The 24,110-nt window shown below is 40.6% G+C and overlaps 1 protein-coding gene across 2 annotated transcripts in view; it reads left to right on the top strand.

The window, feature by feature from the left end:
* Positions 1-24,110, top strand: part of SWAP70 (switching B cell complex subunit SWAP70) — a 54,973-nt gene that overhangs the window by 3,162 nt on the left and 27,701 nt on the right. For both annotated transcript variants that reach the window (XM_075425984.1, XM_075425985.1), the window contains exons 2-4: positions 6,477-6,617; positions 12,921-13,094; positions 22,304-22,531. In XM_075425984.1, the coding sequence (XP_075282099.1) occupies positions 6,477-6,617; positions 12,921-13,094; positions 22,304-22,531 (543 nt within the window). The remainder of the gene's footprint in view (positions 1-6,476; positions 6,618-12,920; positions 13,095-22,303; positions 22,532-24,110) is intronic.

Here is a 24,110-nt window from a genome sequence, read left to right as displayed (position 1 = left end):
GCAAATACTTGCTTTCCTATATTTAAATCCAATTTCATCTTTCCTGCAATCTTCAATTTTAAAAATGACTTATTTTAAAAATTTCTGTAATGTGCCAACATTCAGTCTGCTTTTCATCCAGATCTTGAAACATTGTGTTTTTAAACGTAGTTACACTTAGCAAACAGCAATACTCCTTGCAGTTATGTGTGTATGACTGGGTCTTGGAAAGAATACATACCAATTAGTTTTTACACTCCATCTGGAAGCTCTTCCTTACATTGCTTTGTGACTTGGCTCTGCTTAGGCAATGGGGTTCTTGCGTTGTTTTGCGCGCTACCCCTGGGGTGGCTTTTCAAAGTCTTGGATTTCTGTTGTGATGTTTGCAGGATATGGATGGTGAATACCTTGTGAAAATACGGTCTTGTTTGGGCCCATAATATTTGGGTGGCCAAAGTTACTAGTCAGACTCAGAAAATTTAAACTGGTCTTAAATTATATCTGGGATGTTACAGCATTATGACACCTCCTATCTTTGTTTCACCTTTTTACTAAATGGGAGTTCAGTGGCTAGTGGGAAGAGGAGGAATGGTATAATCAGGGGCAAGAGGGACAGTCCAAATGAAGAGGAAGACTTCAAACAATGTAGCAAGGCACTGGAAGGGTTAAGTGCCTGTGACAAGTGGGCAGGACCCCAGCAGGACAATAGACTTTGTACAACATTGAAGGATGGTAGGAAATTAGTCATTGTGACTCACTATGAGAGAGTTGTACTCTGACAGTATTAACGGGGCTCAGAAGTGTTTGTATTAGGGTAGCCATGAGGAATTGTGTCTGTAAGATGTGAGGGGAGGGATGTCCCTCTTCCAGAAGAGCTGGCAAGCCAAGGCAGCTTGTAGACCAAAAGGAGGGGCATTAGGAGATGACAGGGCCATGATACCGTACCTGAGAGCAGTAGCTGCCAGTGGATCAGCAGCCTGTTTAACCTTTGTCCTTGAGGTTTTGTCAACTGTTTTCAAGGAAGATGTAGAAGAAAGGCGCAGTAGATGAAGGATGTTTACTGGGAGCTCTTCCTAAGGGCCTGGAGCTGCAGGGCAGAAAGGCAATTCCTTTGGCAGTGGGACAGATGTGGGCTGGCACCAGTATGTGATTGGGGGCCAAAGGGGATGTACTGATAATGAAGCCAAGAGGAAATGATGAGATTGTTGAAAATGGCAGCAGCGGGTCTGTGAGTGCCCAAGCGAGCCGGGAGCAAATGAAGGAACAGAGGTGATGTGGGAGAAGGGCACTAGTGTCAGGAACCTGAGCTGGTGGAGGTCGAGCTTGAATATGCTCGGCCGAATAGGAAAGACGTTGCTGCGCTAACCACGATCTTAAATAATGATACTCTGAATGAAACGTTTGCTACCTGAGTGGATAAGGAAACTGTGCCTTGGAGATGCTGTGACGGAAGAAATTATATGCTTAAGACATACTGTAGTTGAAAAGACCTGTGGCAAGAGGCATATACAATACTGGTTTCCACACTGATCAAAAAAGGAAAAGGGAAAGTACTTGTGAGTAGCCTTATTTTGGCTGGCTAGCTGCTGACATGGATGTCAGGGAGAGATGAGCCAAGAATGTCTTGGATTGAATTTTCATGAAGCCACTGAATAGAGCTGTTGGGATCTGTGATGCCAACATTTTAAAATCTTAAAAAGAGATGGGGGAGGGAGAGGACCCCATGAAAGATGTAAAAGAGAAAGAAAAAAGTACTGAAGAAACTGACAATAGCCGCTGTAGGATTAGTCTGCCCTGTTAATGCTCCTGCTGTCATCTGGGCCAAATATTTGTTGCTGAGCAATAAGTAGTCTAGCAGATATTCCTTTTCCCTTTAGAAATGCAGACGACTTTTATGGACAAGATTAAATGGAACTACTCAGATGGTAACAATTCAACACATGCTGAAAGTTTTGGAAAATGGGAGGTCAGAGGGGACTAGCTGTGGCAGAGTAGAACTGGGGTGGAGATCTGCACTCCAGGTAAAGCAGCATGAGACTGGCCATAAATAAAGTAAATACAAAGTCTGTAACAACCTTTGGTGTCTAGCTCACTTGTTTCTTCCAGTTATTTATATTTAGAGTAGAACACCCTCAGTATTCCCAGGGTACCACTAGGCATCTTTCTTAAGAAACTTTTCATTGAAGTGGAAAAATTGTGCTGAGAGTGCACTGGCTTTGGACCCTTTGTGGACTCCTTGTGCTGTTGTGGTGGTATAGCCCTCCCTCATCAGACCACTTGGAGATCTCAGAACCAGCCTTTATTACAAGAGCAGTGAGCTGGGACAAATTGGCACTTTTCTTGTCTTTGTACAAGAGCAGTGAGTTGGGCCGATCAGGCACTCCCTGATTGCACCTGGAATTCCTGCTGCCTGGATCGTACCTGCCTGGTAAATGTCAGAACTATACATTCTGGAAAGCACTGGAATTGTGTAGTTGTTGGCAAGATACCAGAATTACCTCATGCAGATTGTGGCCAGGATGGAATGTTACTGATGACCAGAGTCAATCATCTTGAGACCCTATGAACAGCGGTACCAAGTGAAGCCCTTTGAGCTCTCTGGGACTGCAGTGGGCTGCGCACAGCATCTCCCTCTAAGTGGGACGCCTCTCAGAGCCCCTGAACTCCCTAAGTTCAGTTACCGTTGCTGATGGAACCTGGGCTGAATTATAAGGGTCCCTCACTCCTGAGGCCCAGCCTTCGCCCATTGAGAAAATCATTTGAAGTGAGTGTTTCACTTAAGGGGAACTTGAGGTACCTCTATCTATGCATATTGTCTGTGTGCGTGTGAATTAATTCACATCATGATATCCTACTATTGTGATTGTAGTGAATCCTTTTTAATAAATTTGTAAATGCTGAATTAACCAACGATTAATTGCTGCTGAACTCTTATGATTCTCTCTTTAACTGTGAACAAACCTTAAATTGCTGCTAGATCTATCATTTTGATGCCGTGAAAAGCTGGAATTGAAGACTCAATAGCTGGAAGACTATTAAGCAGGTATTCTTTATTACGGCGCCGGGCACACGGGGGATCTCTCCTCCAAATGTGTGCACTGAAAGGACACACTTACTAGGTATTTATGCTATGTTAATGTACACATTCATTACATTTGCAAGAAATGCTTATCATAGTTTTACCGAGAACTCATTAGTATATGATGATGTCTATCGCGCATGTTTGTTTGGCGTCTCTCGGTAATCGGTGGGGTTTTCAGATTATCCTGCAGCCTCCTTATCTCTGTTGTTTGTATACCTGCTCTCCCAAGGCCCAGCCGCCTAAAGGGATTATTCAGGAGTCCCTTATCTTGCAACCGTCCTGTCCCAATTATTCACAAAGAACCAAGACTTGTTTTGGTTGTGCAATGATTCTGACCACCTGAAGTGATAACATCCCCTACATGTTACATTTGTTACATTTACAGTTATCAATTTAGATATAAACTGTTGTGGTCTGGATCCAACCACACCAGGGCTTCTCTCTGAGAAGGAGTTTAGAAGGCAAGGGGGTCGATTCTGAAGCTTGTAACTCAACAGGAGAGTCTCCCTTACATCTTTCTTCAATGTCTGTATAAATCATTCTACCTCAATCCTATCTTGATTTTCCTTTGCGTATTCCAGTCATTTAGTGAGTAACGGTGGACCTTGACATCGAACTTTGTTAAATCACATTTCTATTAATTCCTATTAAAATCACTTCTTGCAAATACCTCCAAACCACTCATTTGTGACAACTGTCTCATGGACTACAGTTTGGGGACCACCACTGTATGCATTCACTGCAGTGCGGAGATGAATTCCAGCCTGGGGCAGGAATTGGCTCTGGCATGAAGGTAGATTGGTAAACATGGCATCCAGAGCATAGTAAGTGCTGCAGGAAGAAGCTGCCTAGCAACCCTGTGGGCACAGGGGGGAATAATCCTTACTGGTACAAAACTTCCTCATGGTTGACAGAGCTTCTGCAAGGCAAGGCAATTTTTCATACCTCAATTAACCTAGTATTCAGTCAGATTTTTTTTTTTAATTGATCATCAAAATAGAGTGTATCATGGTCCAGATAATATGATTTGAGAGAACAAAACAAAATGAGACCTCACTGCAGAATTTTTCAGGCTTACCCTGCAACTCAAGAATTCAGCTGGCGCTTGACCATATTAGAGAGTGGCAGGCTTTGGCAGGCACTGAGGAATTTCCTGACTTGTGAAAAGAGAGCACTGGGTATATAAGGCAGATCTTAGAAAATGATTGAAAGTGGAATTCTTTCCTGGTAAATTGGTTGATTGATGTGGAAACCACCTAGGTTTCTGACAGCCCAAGCACAGCAAGAAGGCTGAAAAATGGGGAAGAGAAACATGTAGAAAGCACATGATAAGAGAGTCTTTGAAGTTATTTTGCTGGTAAGCTTAAATCAGTTATGCTTTTAGAATGTTTTTATTAGTGGAGTATTTTTTTAGTTACAGCACCTACAGTCTGGTTGGAAAACTGAGATCATCTTTATCTCTCAAAAATTCAATAATTCCTCGGTCTTCTATGAATAACAACAGAAGCCTTAAATAGAAGGGGAAACACTCATGATAGTGTGTTTTTTTTTTTCCCCTCATATGTAAATCACATGGACTCAAATACTTGGTTTGATGTGGTGGTTAAAAGTAAGGGTAGATTGAGGGAAATACACTGTTGATGGAGCATTGAGTGAAATGTGATAACTTCTAAATACTGTTTTGCTATTTTTGGAAATACAGCTTTTGTTGTAATATGGCTGATACTATTGTTTTTCTGCTTTTAGACTTTTGCACCCACTTAGCTCCAGTGGCTTACTGTAATCATACAGCAATGAAAATATATATTTCTTATGGAAATGTGTGCTTTTCTAAAAGAAAGTGTAACTTTGGAGGTATGTGGAGAAGAATTCTCCTCTGAGCTGAATTTGACTCTTGAGCCATCTTTGTAGAATTTTACGCTAACTAGCACTTAGATTCTGCATGTCTCCTTATCATACACAGGAAAAGTAAATATACATTTTTGAGGGGGAGCCCAGACAATTTTAATTTTATTGCATTCAGACTTTCACTTCTTGTTTTGCAGCTACCCCATCAGGACCACTTTATGTCTACTCACCTAAATAGAGCTGCTTATAAATTTTCTGCACCTTTTTTTTGCTGCTTTCTCTCATTTGGGGCTGTTTTGTTTTTTTTTTTTTAATTTTATGCTGCATAGTGAAAAACATACACCAAAATTCGGTTGCGGTCTGTCCAGTCTAGTTGCTGGTTTAAAAAAAAATGCTACAAGCAGCATGCATTTTCAAAAGATGCAATCTGTTTTACTTCTGCCTAATTTTGTTTCACCTGTATTTTGTGCCTTTGGTTCTTGGTTACATTTTTTTTTAATGCAGACTATTCCTGTTAAATCCTTAACCCAGTTCCTGTAGCTGGTACATGTTCTTCAGAGGCTTAACTCTGGATCGTGCCAAGGGGAGAGGGCTCCCAAGTGTCAGTGTGTTTAAGATCCAGCGGGCAGCCTGTTACAGGACTGACTTGACTTAAAACAGTATGAGCAATGAAAGGGATGGTGTTTTGCCTTGCTTAGGAAGGTGCTGGTGGCACAGGAGTCATTGTTGCCCAGGCTCTGCTGCCTTCTTGTTGGTACCCAGGCGTCAGTTTGTGCGTGCAAAACTCGGCCTAAGTTGAAGAAGTTGAGATGTGTTGGCTACCAGTTAGTTTCCAGTATTTCAGTACTTCCTTGAAACTGGTCAAGTGTGTAGCCTCTTCTTGAAGGTCATTTCTCAAGAACAGACATGAGTGGCGGTAGGTGTTAAGCTCTTGACGTAATTCATGCAAATACCTTTTTAAAATAAAAATTTGAGAAGCACACCAAAACTGTTCCCCTTTCTATAACATTACTTTTCCTGTGCCAGCTGAAACTCGGGGTGAATGTTGAAAACCAACAGATGAGAGAAATCCATAGTTAATGCTTTAATTTGAGTGGTGATTTCTTTGTAAAGTGAAGGTACATATTGAGTTGTTTTCTTCCTTATTTTTACTAGATAATAAATATTTATAATTTCAAAGGTTAGGTGTTCGTGGTTGTTTTCCATAGCTATCTAATTTCACTCTGTAAATATTTGGTGTTTCTGCATCCCTCTCTTGGTTTTCAAATGCATAAGTATATGTGTGCAAAGGGAAGCTTCTGTAGCTGTGTTTGCAATTCTGTACGAATGGACCTATCTATGATCGCATTGCTTCTGTAAACATGCAACTGTCTGAAGCCATTGAATCCTTGGTGTCAACTGTTTTGGTTACAATTTGTTTTCTGACAAAAATCCACTGGGTAGGACTTGTGCTGACAAGCAGGTGTCACTTTCTGTGCATAGTTTTGCAAATCACAGCTCTGCTCTGGAGAGAACAGAGCATGGTTAAGGCCAACAGCAGTGTCACTGACTTCTATTCTGTCCTTAGGTCCTTTCTCACAACTTGTGCACAGTGTTAAATGTTCCCCACGACCCAGTGGCCTTGGAGGAGCACTTCAGGGATGATGATGAAGGACCAGTTTCCAATCAGGGTTACATGCCTTATCTGAACAAATTCATCTTGGAAAAGGTAAATTTTGAATTCTTGCGTTCTGTTTTTCGCTTTATTAGGTTTTGTGTTAGAGTATCTTTACAGTAGACTCCTGCTGCAGGAAGCGTGCTAGTGCGAAGACACTCTGGTTGTGAGTGTGCCTGTGTGGGGTCGTGATGGGGTGGTTACTCCTGGAGAGCCTGTGCCTGAAAATGGAATGGTGCACTGTTCTCTACTTCATTTTTATCTCCTTGGTTTCTATTACAGCTGATCATTGTCTGAGCTGTGTTCATGGAGTACAGCGTTCATATTAATAAAACACCGCAGCTTGAATTTGTTTGAAAGTGTCTTGGAGCTACAGGTTATCCTGCTTTATGCTATGGCTATAACAGAATATTTTCATAGACTCCTTTTCAAACAGGAAGGGCAAAAATATCTTTAATGTCTGTTCACAAGGTATTTTAATAAATAGATCCCTTCAAATAATTGCCGTGGGTGATGTTATGAAATGTTGTTAAGTTCCATCTTGCATATTCTTTCCTTTAGTGCCTGAGCACTCTTCAGTCATCTGTTGTACCTTGTTTTGGGGGAAGCTTTGGAAAGCCAGCAGGGTTTCCCCTGCTCTCCTCTGCATCTTGTTCTAAGACAGGTAGTCACTGAGTCAGAGCTGGGCTCTGGGAGCTGTGCATTGAAGATTTTGGGTGAAATTTTTTTAAAGTAAAAAAACCTATCTTCCTGCTTTTTTTCTGACAACTTCTGTTGAGAGAATGGTCTAGACGGTAGAAAACAGCCCACGTGACAGTGCAAACGTGAGCTTCAATACCACTGATTTTTTGTACACTTGGGGGCTGACCCCAGAAACCATCAAACTTTGATGTTGTGGCTGCATATACATAGATGTTTGCTTTCTTTTATGAAGTTAAGAAGTCCTGAACTGACATGCTGCTGAAAAGTCCAATGCAGCAATTGCAGATTATGCAAACTCCTTAGCCCTATTTGCTGATTTTTGCTGCTTCTTTAATCTACATTTAATACTGGTAGAAAATGTGATATATATATATAATGCAGTCTGGTAGCTTGGAAGCAGGAGAAGCTTCGTATATCTAGCTAAGACTTAACTGCTCCTCTGCCTCTCTAGTCTGTCTCATTCCCAGTAATAGTGTCCTGTTTTATGTGTGGGAGTTGTTGGCTGTTAATACACATAAAAGTACCCGCTTAATGTCTTGGTTGTTTGATGTTGGAGAATCTAGCTTTGTCCCTGAGAAGTTTCTGATCTCATTTCCACTTTGTATTGCCTGTCTGAGCTCCTGAAAGATTCAACTGAGACCAAGCAGTCTGTATACAAATTTTGGGGAAAACGAAAAGGCCTTACTTTTTGACCGAAAGATTACAGTAGTAGAGTCTGAACGGCAGTGGTTTTTGTTACTGTAGGCAGTAGCAGGTCATTAAGTAAAAAAAAACCAAAAACGATAGAGATGGAAGGCTTTTTCAAATATAAACATGCTTTATTGTTAAAGGGTGTTTATAGGAAGAACAGTTATGGAAATGAGGAGCAATTGCATTTAAATAACACTTCAGTTTGAAAATGAAAGACCTGGCTGCATAAGCAAGTTGGTGTGAATTTACAGTGTTGAGCTACTCTGGGGCACCTTCTTACCGCATGGTAAAAACAAAGGACAAGCTACCTTGCTTTCTCATGAAAGGAAAGAGCATGACTGCATGTAGTTTCTTGTGTTGTTTTATTCATACACTGATCTGGCTTCCAATAGTTGTCTGGTATACCCATACCATTAGTTCATCTTAAAAGACGAAAGTGTTAAGGAACAGGATTAAACTACCTATAACTTAATGTTATTTAATCCTGACGACATGCTTGTAAATTGTTTCAATATGTACTATTAAAAATTACTGAAATTTGAATGAAAATGACAGAAGGCTGGCTTTGTGGACTGGAAAAATCTTGATTGTGACATCTCATCTTTTAGAGGTGACAACATGCAGCAGGATGAAGTCACTGGTTCATAGCATGTCTTCTTTGTTTAAAACAAACAAGCAAAGAAAGCAAACAAGAAACCCCTTCTTATTTCCTTCTTCCAAGGCATAATCTGTTCTTTTCGATGGGGTGATTGTAGAACAATTGCTATTAATTTCTGCTAGTAAGCAAAGCTACTGAAGAAAGACTAGTGCTTTATAGTCCCACATACAGAGGAAGTTATCTCAATTTCCAATTATACATCTTCTGGTGGATTAATTGATTTGAGCAAGAGCAACATGCTCGAGATATTTTTTTGATCTCAAGATATTTTACTTTAAAACATTAGTAAAATATTTAAAGAATGAATCCTTAGATTTGTTTTAAAAAGATATGTAACTGTGACTTATCATTTTGTTGAGAGGACTTTGTAACATTTTGAAATAACTGCTGTTGTACTCTTAAGTGCAGTTGTAGCTTTTTATGTTTTGGTGCTGGCTTACCCTGTGTTACCCTGCAATAAAGCCTCTTTATATAGAAGCAAGGAGTCATCAAGAAAGGCACGTCGGTAGTTTAATAAGGCAAATTGGTTGCAACTAATTTCCTTTATCCAAATAGGGAATTTGAATAAGTTTTTTAATAATTAGTATTGCCTTGTTGATGATTTCTAGTATCATGCTGCTTGTTACTTAGCAGACAGATGTATCTAGGATTTTCCTGCATCTGAAACAAAATCTATTCTTGTTCTGTAAGTGTCCCTTTCAGGAGGGAGCTGTCGCTTGCCAGTATAATGTCTTCATAATTTTTTTTTTTACTTGGTTTCATAACCATATTTTAACATGTTCCATTATTTACAATGTCTGTATTTTAATACCAGTTGAAAATGTTTCCTTTTCAATGATGGTGATAGTGGTGTTTTACAACATGCCTTATTTATATCAGGGAAGAGTCATAGTGGGGTGAGACAAAGGAGGGCTTCGTTCTAAACCTCAGGTTATCTCCTTAGTGAATGCTGTTTACACTACCAGTGCTCATTATGTTTTAGGAACTGATCTGATCACTGGTATGTAAGCCAGATATTTTCTGTATTTCCTTATGTTTTAGGGTTATTTGGTAGGATATTGATGATGGTAAATTCTACTTTGCATACTAGTAGAAATTAAACATCTAGAAAATTGTATGGGTTTGCTGCATTTTTCTCTTGATTATTTTGTGAAACTTCTTAGAAAGGGAAGGTAGGTGTCTTTGATATATCATGCTTTTATCTCGAGAAGTTTAAGCAGTTTTAAGGTTGCAGGGCTTGGTTCATTTGCATATTTCATCAATTGGACAGATTCACAAATGAAAGTTGCACAGAGTCAGTAGTGTAGAATACTGTAGAAGTTTCCAAATGAAATAGTGACTTCACATAATTAGGACAAATTAGGAAGTACAGTTAAAAACATATACTAGTGCACAGGAAAAATCTCTTGTACAAAGATCTGTCCATTAATTAAGTAACAGAATTGTGTGACATCTACACAAGTTGCAAGCAGGATGAGTATTCTGGCCAAACACAATCTAAATTCCGGTTTCTCAGTAAAGTGTCGTAAATTTCTTATTTTAGTTTCACATCAAGATTATTTCAGTGTAGGATTCATGGTAGAGTGTCACTGTAATTAAAGATGTTTGGGGGAATCCTCTTTAAATTTAGATTCCAGGATAGTCTTTGACCCAGTTTGTTTTTATGTGTTTTGTTCATGTCATGAAAAAGCGATGTGTGTATTTGTTTATGACCCTTTTTTTGACGTTAGTACCTTCTGTTTGAAAAGGTTCTACTTTTACAGTTTCTTAACTTTGAAGTACTTTTGCAAATAAGTTCAAGTATACATGTAGAAACTGCTCAAATATTTTTAATTTTTGAAATGATGCTTAGAAATGATCTCTCATAAATCCAGAGAGATTATTCATTCAGAGCAATTATTATGTAGCCACCTACAGTGGACTATCACCAGTCAAGGAAGCCAAATTATCACAGGCAAGACTTTAGTATGGAGTTAGCTCTAATGCAGTTTGGGTTTAGTTGCTGGGTTTTCATCTTCCTTCCCCTTTCACCCCATGCAAATGTACGTGTAGAACACAGGTACCAGGAATAATTGGCATTGCTACATGAAATTGCTGAGGAAAATTTTTATTCTTTATTAAGGAGAACTGTTTAGTTCCATCCCTGACTCCCAATATCTCCAGAACAACAATTTTCTGATTATATCCTTTATTTAACAGACAGCCTGAACATTTAGGAAAAAAAACACAGATGCAAAATTAGAGTTGTTTTGGAGAGCCGGGACTTGTGCACTCATCTGATTATTGCTCCTGAATAATTCCTAAGCAATGCCTCTACTCCAGATGCTGCATAGGTCCCATGAAGTCCATTTCAGAATCAAGTCTGGATTCTGAAGAAAGGACTTGTATGTCTCAAGTGGGACCTCTGGCATGGCGCAACCTAGTTCACTGCAGTAAAATGGTCCTGAAACCTTCTGCTTGGCTGCTGCCTGATCCTGGTGGCAGTAATGTGCTGTAGGTGACCTGGGTTTTGACATGAGTTTCTGAGGCGCACATGGTCCAGCTTTGCTACATGACCACAAACCATGCGCTTTTCTTTACCCTGGCCAGGGCCCATGCCTTTCTCCACCTGTCTTCCTGTGGTCACTGATTGCTCCTGTGCTTTAAAACATGAGCTGCTCATGGAGCAACCCACCTTATTTATAGTGCTTAGAGCACTTGCCAGGTGGTGGCTGTAGGAAAGGAGATTTCGCACCTTGTTGGTGTCTTCCTTGGGAGTAACGTAACCACAAGGGCATTTCCAAGGTGGAAGTGCTAATCATCTGGGTGGGTGAAGTTGTTTTAAGAGAGAAGTCAAGCTTCATTGGGCAGGCTGGGGACAGACAGAAAAAATCACAGGCAGAAGTAGATGAGGGATGAACTGCTGTCAAATTGAAGGAAGGAGAAGGAAACCTGACTTCTAGCCCTTCTTCCAGAGGGTGTTTGTTTGCTCAGCTGGTGTTTCCTTTAAGACATGTTTCTTGTGCGAACAATCAGGATGCTGAGCTTCTGGCTGTAGCAACTATAGCTCATACAGCTTCTACCTTCTTCAAAGGACAGCTGTAGCCTGTAGATGGCCTCTTGCATTGTCACTTTTATTGGCCTGCTTTGCAAGCATGTGAAGTCTATGGCTTTCTTTTGTATTCCCACTTTCAGTCCTGGAAATTGTACTGTGAAGTGCTTCTTGGTGTAGGGTTGGTTTCCTGTTTCCTTATTTCTTTTTTTTTTTCCCTTCTTTTTTCCTCCACCCACATCAGTTCATCCACTTCCTTAGTCTGACTTAGCCACTGTGTCTCACTCTCCACTGTATTTGACCACTTACCAGACTGGATCATACAGTTTGCAATGGTGTCCTTGAGGTATCTGAGATGCATGGTTTAACCTATTATAAGAAAATGTCACTGAATATTACTGGTGGTGTTACCACAAGAGGTACAAGAATCTGTTCCTTAGACGTGCTTTCTGAAATCCCAAGGGAATTCCATTACAGCGCAGAACATGCCTTTATCAGTTACACGTGGGCAAAGAAATAGCATTGCTAAGCTGTAGTTAGATAAATAGATTTCGTCTCTAATATAAATGAGCGTTTAAAAATAAAACAGAGGAAATGAAATCTTTCACATTTGTAAATAATTCACAGATGGGCACAGTTGCTAGGTATGAGAAAAGATAACAAAAATGACAGGAATTTTTGCTATCAATAATGTGAAGATTTGCAAGTCTGAGAAAAAGGAAAGATTTTCAGTGGATTAGCGTTCAAGAAAAAAATTATTACATGTTTATGAATATCCTACAAGAGTTATGTTTGAGTAACGTGAAGTGGAAAAACATATTAAAGGTCTTTCCCAGCTATTGTTCCAATATTGCTTTCAGCATATCCACATGTAGTTTTGGCTATAATGGTTTCCAAATTTTCTGTATAAAATCTCAGTAATTCAGTGGAATAGAAGGGCAGCTGGAAATGAGACAGTTGTGAAGATGGTTTGGAAACATGCTAGAGGAAACGCAGAATGCAGTGTAGCCTCCTTCACATGAAGTCAGGGTGTTATTAACTCAACCAGAAATTGGAGGTTGAATGTAGATTTTGCTGGAAGAAATTCCTTAGTTGACCCCATGCAGGAAGTCAGACTAGGCTGATACAGTGCTCTTTTTGCGCCTTGACATTTCTTGCAAACTAGAATTTTCTCAGAGCTTTTTCTGTGACTTACCCTGTTAAACTTTGTCAGTCTGTTATTCTGTGCCATTCGTGCATATTAATTTTTTGTTGTTGTTCAATTTCTTCATTTTAGGTTCAAGGAAACTTTGACAAAGTTGAATTCAACAGGATGTGCTGGACTCTCTGTGCTAAAAAGAACCTCTCTAAAAGTCCTTTGATGATGAGTGATGAAGATGCGTTTAAAGTGTGGGCTATTTTTAACTTCTTATCAGAGGACAAATACCCTTTAATCATTGTACCTGAGGAGGTAAAAAACAAAAACTTAAGCTGTTTAACACCAGTTTGCTTAATGTTCCAGTTGAACTATGTTAATGTTTGCTACTCTCTAGAGATTTAAGAGAAAATAATTGTTTTATGTAAAACTTTTATTCTACTCTTTTAATAATATAAGGTCTTGGGTGCTTTTTCTTTGTCTTCCCGAGTGCATATATGGGGATTCACACAGGATACTTTTGATATTGATGGCTGCATGTGTCTGTCATTTAAACAGGCTGGACTAAGGGGGATGTGCTGCCTGCCCCCCCAGTAAATAGCTTATTTTGCTTATTGTGAGGACTAGCTGGTGCTGGCTCCACTACCAACACTTGGAGCTGTTGAGGTTCTTGCTTCACTCAGGGAATAGTGCATGTATGTGATCTTTAATCAGTGTACTTGCTTACATGTGATCAGAATTTTGCACAATTAATACATCAATGTGATTCTGAAAAAAATTCTCCCCTCTGCTCTCTGTTACCATGACTTGCAAGATGAGTCTTCAGTCTCATGTCACGCTCCTGATGAAAAGGAGAAGTATGAACTTTGATGATGATGTCTGTTTCTAATCAAAAGCAGCCACCAGCTGAACACTCTTGCTTGAAATGGTTGAACGAATAATACCAGAGATCTCTCTTTATACTTTAAGTCCATTAACAAGTATGGGCAATGCTCAAATAGGTATTTTAACCCTAAAGCAAGATTTTGATGTCTCCACAATTCTACCCATGGGGAAAGGCGAGGGAAGAAGCAGAAAGATCAGAACTGTAGGCATAAATAATCTCTTGCAAAACTGTATACAGAAATCCCAGGGGTTTGCAGTTCGGCACTGGAGTACTGATTAATAAATATTTGCAAATTTTTTAACAGTCAGGTGTCAAACCAGTCTGATTTACATGCCACTATCACATAACTGTTGGACTCCAAACTGTTGTGTCAAACCATAGAGTACAGATAACTCCCCTTCCCTATCAAAATAAAATGCTCAGTTTTGCCATATCCATCACTTTTTAGCGGAAGACTTTCACTCTGTACAAAGTTTCTATTTTTTTCCAGACTGGTGATGACAGGGCTCTACCTGGCATGCTATGTTCCCCTGAAAAATGGGACAGTCTTCTTGCTTGCTTTCCTGTTTTTGCAGTCAGTTCTGGGAGACAGGGATCATGGTTATAAAAGCTAAGACAGCTGCTTTCTTAAAGGTGACAGATTTGACTTTGGTAGAAGGTTGGAATCACTAATCAAACTGGGACTCAAATCCACGTCTCTAGTTTGTCATTGTGTTCCCCACTGCGCAGTCTGGCTTACCTGAGGGTAGATATTTCATATCTTACTTGTTGGCATGGTTAAAATCTTCAGACCTGCTAGCTCTGGCGCATTGGCGTTGCTCACTTGCTCCTTCTCTCCCAAGTAAGCCCTCAGATTTGTGCTGCCTTCTGTAGCTGATGCCGGGTAATAGCAATGTGTCTGTTTGTTGGGAGATGGGCTGCAGTCGTCTCTGAGCACAAAAGAGGTTTTCTAGATTTCATAGCTGCTGTTATTTACCTGCTTTCCCATCCTTAATGTCTAGGGTTAACCTGTATTGCCCTTCTACTTGGAGTATTTTAAAAATTCGTGGGGCAGATCTGTGTCTGTACCTCCTTGGTTACGGCAAGATTTAAATTGTGCAATACTGTTTAAAGAAAGCTTATAGAGCCTGACAAAGAAAGGCTGCTCTGTTCTTATCAGCTACAATGCCTGTATTCACTCTAACCTTTTGCCTTACACCACACAGGTAATGTAATCAGCCGGTGGAGGAATGCTGTCTGTTGAATGTACTCCTTTCTGGTTTGCACCGGTCCTCCTTGGGTTCTCTGTGCTGCTGGAAAATTCCACATTTACTCATTTACCCATTTACATAAAATTCTGAAAGTAAAGATGTAAAGTCTCAATTTTGGTCAGTTTTGCTTTTTCTCTGTGTGACCTTTCATAATATGCCTTTTAATTTCTTATGTCTGTTTTTTTATATTAAATCTAAACTTCAGATTTGCAAATCATTTTTTCATACAAACTTGTAGTTGTTTTCTTAGTGCTGAGAATTTATTCCTGAAAATAAATCCTTTCAATAGTATTCAAAATGATACTAGTAGCTAGTAGAGGTATTTTCCTTTCCATTTACTTTTTCTGCCTCTTGAGTTCATAATAAAACTTGATTATATATTTAGTCTTCACCACTGTATATTGCATCCTATCATTTAATTACAAAATTGCTCACATGTCATGTGTAAAGTGAGGGGATTTTTGAAAAGTGAAGAACAGAGGAGAGGGTGATGGAAGCATCGCTGCTCTGTGATGTTTGTTTTTGGTGAGACCAATGTAAACCTTTCATGCGTGACTATAGCTTCCCAGCCAAGGAGCAAGCTTTTCTTTCCTCCCTGTCTGTTGCTCGTATCGTTGGCTGAGAATATTGTGGCACACAATTTACTGCAGTTTCTGGCTTGGAGTCCTTTGTGTGAGATCCAGCTGTTTCCCCTCCTCCTCTTAGGCTTTTGGGTTTCAGAGATTTTGTTTCCATGTTCTAAGTAACTTCGAAACTTGCCTCATACTTTCAGGTTGGAAGGGTAATCGCTTTTTGCTTCCCATCTCGTGGATGGGAAGATTATAATAGAACTTCCTAGGTCACCAGTGAATGTGTTGATACAACTTATTGTAGTTTAACCTGGCAGCCATCAACTAAGCACTAGACAGCTGCTTGCTCACTCCTCCCCTTCCCTCCTAGTGGGATGGGGAGGAGAAATGGACAAAAGGGAAAACTCGTGAGTTGAGATAAAGACAGTTTAATACATCAACAAAGGAAATACTAATAATAGTAATGATAATAACAATGAAAATAATAAATATGCAAAACAAACTATATACAACACAATTTTTCTCACCACCTGACAACCCATTTGCAGCCCAAAAAACAGTTTGAACTCCCAGCCAAGACAGAGATTCAAACTCCCAGAAACAAGAGAGAAAAGGTAGCTTTCTCCCTCTGGCCAACCCCGGTTTATAAACTGAGCATGACGTCCATGGTATGAAATATTTCCATTGGCCAGTTTGGGCTAGCTGTCTGGCTATGCTCCCTCCCAGCTCCTGCATACCTGCTCATTAGCTGAATATGAGAAACTGGAAGAAGTCCTTGATTTCATAGCAACAACTGTAAATATCAGTGTTATCAACATTCTTCTGGTACTAAATCCAAAACAGAGCAGCTACTGACAGAAAAATTAACTCTATCCCAGCCAAAGCCGGGACACTATTTCATGTGGCTATGATAATGCTTTCTCTTCCTCCTCCTTGGAGGATCTACCTTTTGAGACCACCTTGGGAGTGTGATTTCCTCCTCCTCCCTTTTTTTTAAATAAGTGGTTTGTCCACTTAAACAATTTCATATCAGGAAAACTCTCCTGCTTGGGTGCAGTTTTACCTTCTTTGGACTGTGCCGACTAAAGATTGAGGCTGCTGTCCTTTCTTCTTGCCTGTGTTGTGTACTTTTGCATTAGTGCTACTGTGCTGGGCTTTTCATATTAGCTAATTGTGGTGGGGCTGTTAACCCATCTGCAAAGTGTTAAGTCTTGATTCCCTGCCCAGGTGTTGAACGGGCAGCACATTGGGAACAGCTGCAGCTCAACTAGAGAAGGGAAACAGGCTACTGATTTCAGAGATGCAGGCCAAGGAAAGCTTTAGAAAGAGCAAAGTGAGGAAAGTAGTTGCAAAGAGGGAATTTGAAAGCAGTGAAGAGGTGACGCAAGGGCCAGAAGTTGCTTGTTTAGCAGAGGCCAGGCTAAAAGCCAGAGGCAGCATCTGGCCAATGCTTCTCACCTGTCATGGAAGGAGAGATGGCAGTGCTGCACTTGAGGGAAATAAGGTTACTAAAATTCAGCATGGGAAAGGGCCTGGGTTGGGGTGTGCAGTTTTGGGATGTGACTTCAAGCTAGAGAGGATCCCTCTATGCTGTGGGGAGAAGTCAGGTCACAGAGGGACAAGAGCTGGTGGCTATGCAGGGCATCAGGCTTGGCTGATAATGGCCTTGGGCTCCAGTGTAGCTTCTGCTGGTGACTGGTGGGCAGCTGAAACCAGTTAGGAGAGTTGGAAAGGAACACAGATCCATTAATATCTATTTTGCAAAGGTGCTCACATCCCAGGGAAATGCAAAATAGTATCACATTTGCAATCTCCCTCCCCTTTCAAGTGAGAAGCCTTGCTATGCATGAAGTGAAATACTTCTGTGAACTGGTTGAATGCGGTATTTCAAAGAGATATAGATGGACTGGAGAAAAACAATGCTGTGTTTTGTTTGCTCTAGTTAAAATTAGTCCTGATGGACAGCTTTCAGAATTACTATAATTCTTGGCTAATAGAATTGCTTTACCAAGCAGCTGTATCACTAATGCGCCCAGAAAGTGGGGGCCTGGGTGGGAGCTCCTTCCACTCCCCACAGCTGGTCCTTTCCACTAGATCAGCTGAGATGCAGACATCCGAGTGTGTGTTTCCTTCAGCTCTCACAGGCATTACCTCTTCCATGAGAAGGGTAAAATAAAGGGAAGAAAGGTGGAGAGAACTGTAGCCATAAGAGGAGAAATATTTCTAGTCTGTCATCAGCTTCCCTTACAACTCACCTCTTAGTTGTTACAGACTCATTTGTGTGCCTTGGTATTGTTTATCAGATGTTTTCTGTTTTATAAAAAGGTTTCCAAACACTTCCCCTTTCTTATTTCTGGATGTGTGACTGTAGTCTTGGGAATGCTTTATTGCCTGAAAGCAGTGGTATGTGGTTAGCTGTGTTTCTGGGCCATCCTTAATGGTGAAACTCGCAGATACGTACACTGCAAGCTGCACACTCTGAGTGTTGTAATATAGTGTTCACGTAACTTGTTTCAAATAAGCCAAATGTATTTGGTGTCTGCTTTGTAAGCCTCACTTCTTGAGGAAAGAAGATTTGTAAAGCCTTTTTTCACTTGCCTTCTAGCCTGTTAATACATGTATTAACATGTAGCATTTCTAATCCTATTGGCTTTCTATGCATTTGAAAATGAGGTGATGCTTTTCAGACTAAGGAGGTGAAAGTCTGAAGCAGTCCAGTGGTGATTCTTCTGGAGGCGTTCCTTGCAGAAAAAGGCTTTTTGCGACCTTCCTTGTTCTGCATTCTAGTATCATAAACTGATACAGTGAATGAAATACTGGGAATTGAACCTTGGCCGTTCAGAAATAAAATCAAAACTGATACAGCTAGAATGAAAGCTGCTTGCATGGGCTTTTAATTGACCCATGACCTCTACAAGTTGATGGTTAGAAAGATGTTTGGTTATTTATGACTTGCGTCTGTTATTCCCATTTCGCTACTCTTTTCCTTGATTCCTGCAAAAAATAAGACCATATTCAGCTTATACAGCAGATTGTCCTTATATTACTTAATGCTAATTTTATTTAAATAAGATAATGGCTTACACTGCATAATGAACACAGTTGTCACAGTCTATTAATCCAGAGTAGTTACTGTCCATGAAGTCTAATAAATTCTAGTATGGGGATTTTTTTGTTGATGGAAAGGAGGAAACAAGTATTTGACTTAAAAGTAAGTGATCTGCTGATGGGTTGAGAAAAAGGAATTGGTGATGACTGTGAAAGGGGATATAACTGCTTTCATGTCTCTTGCCCAGTAACGTGTGCTTCCACAGAATTTTGTACAATGTGAATAGACTTTTTATTTCTGCTCTGTTAATATCACAAAGTTTATTTAAATAGCGTGAACCAGAATAGCCTTGTCTGCCATGCTCTGCTGGGCACGAAGGCCTCCTTGACATCATTTTTCATCTTCTAAGAGACCCACTTGTATATCAGAAAAATATGTGAAACATCTATGATATGTGATTCCCCATGGAGGACAGTGCCAGGAATACCTGGAAAAGCAAAGCAAATAGGTATGGAAACACGGGAAAAGAAAGTGCCCCCTGAAAGAAGGTACCAAACAGGCTGCATAGCTCATGTGAAAGAGCCTCTGTTCTTTTTTTTTTTTTTTTTTCCTTGGCAAATTCTGACTGAAAAGTTTCTGTTAATTTAAAATGGAAGCTGTTTTTCATACTGCGGAGCCAGTTGGTCCGTACTGGCATATGTAGCATTAGCAATCTCCTTGTGGTTTTACATCTGTATCTGAAAGTGAGTAAGGTCCAGTCTTCTGATGTTGCTTCACATTTGCTTTTTGACACTCTACTTTTTAACCACAAGAGTAGGTTATGTTTGAGCCAGTAGACTTAATTTGTTGGTTATTTGCTGAGTTGACATGACTCTTTGTGGAGGAGGGGAAATGTCATTTGCTCTAAGAGGTTCCTCATTTGAGTTCATAATGTGTGGTCTATTCTTTGCTTCCACACTTACCGGATCCAACTTCTTTACTGTTTACTTTATGCAAAGTCATACTGTTGCATATTTATACCCCACCCCAGCACTCACTGTTGCTATTGTGCAGATACGTTAGATAAAGTTTTTCTGGGGACTTTGGTTAGCCATGTACTTCTCTGAATGCAAGATAAAGCTTGATTTTTTTTTTTTTAATTTTAGAAATTAAATTGTAATATGCATAGGTCCTTTTTCAGTTATGACAAGTTAATGTATTTTAAAATAATTAGATATTTTATGTACTTTAATGGGATTTGTGGTCACGTTAGTGATGTGTTGATGGGGATCTTCAAATGGCAGGCAGGCATAGCACAGGGCTGAAAGTCATCTTTGCTGATTACCATGAACATTGTACCCTGTGTTAGTTGCACTTGCCCACAGTTTGAATGCCACGTTTGTAGAAGCCTCTGTTCAAATTGTATCTTTGCTGGTAAGAATTGCATGAGGAGCTAAAAATACTTAAATGCCTTGCTCAGGGAAGCTGAAATGAAAAGCAATGCTCTCTACAACTTCTGTACCCACCTTGGAGGCATATTCTGTGCCTGGTTAGCCTGTATTCTCCTAAGACACTGTTTACGAGGAGGATACGACAGCCACATCTCAGAGGGATACACGCTTCCTGCTCATTCAACACAGCAGAAACTTTCCTCTAGACAGTGCAGCAGCTTTCAGTAGCTTCTCCATTTTGCTGTAGCAAAATGTGCTACTATAGTAAGGACTGTGAGACTAAGTTACTGAGAGAAAATAGTGAGAAAAGCCCACCCATCTGTAGGATGAATTTGGTAATTACTGCTTTGGGATGAATTTGGTAATTACTGCTTTGCCAGATGAGTGTGTTCTGCTACACACTTGTGTATTTCTTGATCATAGATGTGAGAGAAAGGAAGAGATCTGCCTGTACCAGTTGCAAGAGAGAGAAGCAACAGTCACAAAACTAGCGTGTATGCTGTATCAAAACCTTGAGGGCTGGGAGCCCTTGTGGTGAAACGTGTGGGGGAAAAAACATTTTTTAATTTCTTTTTACTCCCAAAGCTCTTACGTAGAGACTGCTGGGTGCTCAAAAGCCTGCTGAAAAATGACTCTGATCTGTATCTGAGAAGTTAATTTATTCTGTGGTGAAGCATCCTCTGGCTCTCTCAGCCAGGGTTTTTCTTACCTGTAGGAGAAATTACATTGCATTTTCAAGCAGTGCTGAGGAACAGAGGTGAACCGGCATTGGTGATTAGAAAAATGAAGTCCTGGAAATACTTGATTTCCACCACTTTTTAACAAGGCATGTTCGTGCTGTACACCTCAATAATTTTTGATAATGGGATTCAGACTCCTGAGTCACTTAGTGTTTCCAAAACCACACCTAAAATATGTGAACTGAAAGTGGAGCAGACTGTCGTGAAGGACTGACCTTCAGAAAAGCAGCACTTGAGGGAATTCGTGTGTTCCCACGTGTGCAGAGAGAACCTGTGAAAGGATCGTGGTGCTTTCCCTCCCCACCTCCAGCAGGCTGCGTGCAGTTCCCACTCTGCAGCTAAGCAGGGCACCCGGCAGGAGCCCTGTCCTTTGCAGCCTTGTGGGCCGACCTACCAGGTCTGTACTGGCCTGGTGGTGGCTGGAGAGAAAGGCCAGTCTTTGGGGGAGCTGGTGCTGCCTCGTCCCTGCAGTGAGCTGCTGCAGGAGGGTGCTCCTGTGCTGGGTTACTGAGCACCCTCTCCCCAGGCTTCCTCCGGAGGGAGGGCACAGGCGGCTTGGCTGGTTGCTGAAGGCAGTCGAGTTCTCTGAAGTGGGGAGCCATTACCCAAAATAGTGGAATGCCACATTAGTTTGGTCTGTGTTCAAACTGGGTTAAACGCTGTAATTGGTATCCTGTGACTTCAGTCTTCAGTCAGAGAAACTTCAAAGCATGGCTTTTGCTTTGCAGTGTAGAGGTCTTTGTAGGAAGGCTCTCACCAATTATTTTGTTTAAAGAGCCATTAAAATTGTTTTACATGTGCCCAAAGCTGTAGATGAGCTTAGTTTGAAATACTGCCTTGTTTAAAGAGTGAACAGTGATGAGTTTAAAAACAACATAAAAAACAGACAAAAGAAGAAATCCAGCCTTCTTTCCCTCATTTTCACACTTGTGTTTATTTTGACTAGTGTTATTAGTGTTATTACCCTGTGTATGGTAATGCTACAGAATGATGAAAGATTAAATGAAAAGGAGAGTTTATTTTGGAAACAATAAAAGTGGACGTGAAAAATTTGTTCTTTTACTTCTCTTGATACATCTGCCAAGATTGTGTCCAGTGATGAAGTGCTTGAGAGCTGGAGAAGAGGAGTCAGGTGAAGACTAAGATAAGTGATCGAACCTGGGTAGTTTTTCATTTAACTTACTGTCCAAACTGCCATCTTTTCTTATTTTTTCTAATTTGCTGGCTTTTTATCTTACAAGAATATTTTTTGAAACTTCTTGCTTTCTCACACTTCAGTCATCACAGTTTGGAAGCTGTTGCAGGGAAGGTCCCATGTGTTCGGTAAGAATCTGAAATATTAAAATAAGCTGTCAGGTTCAATTCTTTGTTTCTTTACTATGAAGACAGTAGCTGCGGGATGAGCTTGGCAGTCAAAAGTTCAACCGAGACAGGAGCTTAAAATCTTTGCTCATTAAATCACCTGTGTTTATGGGCTTACGTGTGAACGTGGGAATCTAGCTGTAATGCTAGTCTCTAGAGAAGCTTAGTTTACAGCTCTGAAACACTTGATTTCCATGTCTGTTGAAAAGAATTAATTTCTGTTTGTATTTCTGTACAGATTGAATATTTACTTAAAAAACTCACTGAAGCAATGGGAGCAGGCTGGCAGCAAGAGCAGTTTGACCATTATAAGATTGCTCTCAACACCACTCAAGAAGGTCTTTCTGCATGGGAGCTAATTGACCTCATTGGAAGTGGGCAGTTTAGTAAAGGGATGGACCGACAGACGGTATCCATGGCAGTGAATGAAGTCTTCAGTGAGCTTATATTAGATGTACTCAAACAGGTAAGAACCACAGAGAACTAATGTTTTCAAGTAGAACAATTTATTGCATAATTGGAAAATGTCAGACATGTACTGAGATTTCTTTACCCGATGATAATGAGCAGGGGGAAATTAGGTAAATTACTGTCCTGGGTTTGGCCAGGACAGGGTTAATTTTCACCAGAAGCCAGGAGGGAACACAGCTGGGTGGGCTGACCCAACCTGGCCAAACAGAGCAGGGAATTCCATACCAGGTGCCATCATGCTGGGTTCTGGCTGGGGGGAGCTGGGCGGCAGGAAGGCAGTCGTGGCTCAGGAGCGTGCGCGTCAGTGGGCGGTAAGAGTGGCTCTATGCGTTCTGCTGTTTGTGTTGTGTATTCTCCTTATCAGTATTGTTGTTACTGCTCCCTTTGTTTGCTGTTCTGTTAAACTGCCCTTGTCCCGACCCACCAGTTTCTGCCTGTTTTCTTTCCATTCTCCTCCCCACCCCAGTGGGGGGAGGGGTGGCAGACTGGCCACGTGGCGCTTTTGTTGCCGGCCTCGGCCAAATTATAACAATTACTTACAAGGGTTCTTTAATTTGAGCTTATTTTTATAAAAGATAAAGTGTTGCTGTTCAGATTGTTGCAGTATTATGAATGAGTTGCTTGTTGGGAGAGGGTTTTTTTTTTAGAAAGTTAGTGTGCTCTGACTTGAAATACAGCCTTTTACTAGTATCAACTGCTTCTTAGCTGACAGAATATCTACAACACGCTGTCAGTTCTTAAACTGGTGACAGCTCTTCAGTCTTTGAAAATGCTTTTTTCTAGTTGCAGTAATATTTTAGCAAATACAAGTTGTGCTGATGATAACCTCTGTATTCAAACAAGGAGTCTGGTCAAAGGTATTGCTCCAGCTGCTTCAAAGTTTCCCCACTTCAGCAGGGCAAGAAGAGCTCCAGAGCGATCTCTCTTCTTGTTCTGCTTAGCAGGCTACGTGAATGACAACTTATTTACCTGTACTCAAACACAGGAAGTCATGCTGGCCTTTATATTCTTAGCAAACTTCTGTCAGTCTTCAGTTTCTTCAGATTTCCAGTGGCTGGATTATCAGTTTAGGAATGGCTTTAACAACTGTCTGTCTTTCATGGCAAGTATAAATATCATAAGGAGCTGAGGGGTGACAGCAGAGCTTACCTAGAGAGCTATTTAAAATTTACTTTTACCTGACAGAGAATTTTTTTCACCTTTGATTTCTTGACTTCTTGGTGAGGAGAGAAACAAAGGCTTTCTTGGCAGACTTTCCTAAGCTGTTCTCAAGAAACCATCAGAAGGTCTTGGCACAGGAAATTCTTTCTGAATATCCACAGAACAATGCAAAAGTCTATTTTTGTTGCCTGTTTGCCGAGTCTCAGCATACGTGAAAGGACAGGAACAATTCTCACGCGCATTGGTAAGATGCACAGTCAGATACTTTATTCTCCCGCTCGTGCGGTTATATACATTTCCCATATCTGTCCACACGATTACGCTTACATCGGATAGGCTACAGACATAAATCACACACTGTTCACACGCCCCACATTCCCTTATAATTGGTAACTACACTAACGCCAATAGCA

Source organism: Opisthocomus hoazin, chromosome 7, assembly GCF_030867145.1.
Source record: "Opisthocomus hoazin isolate bOpiHoa1 chromosome 7, bOpiHoa1.hap1, whole genome shotgun sequence".
Taxonomy (NCBI): domain Eukaryota; kingdom Metazoa; phylum Chordata; class Aves; order Opisthocomiformes; family Opisthocomidae; genus Opisthocomus; species Opisthocomus hoazin.
This window is presented reverse-complemented; position numbering and strand designations above follow the sequence as displayed.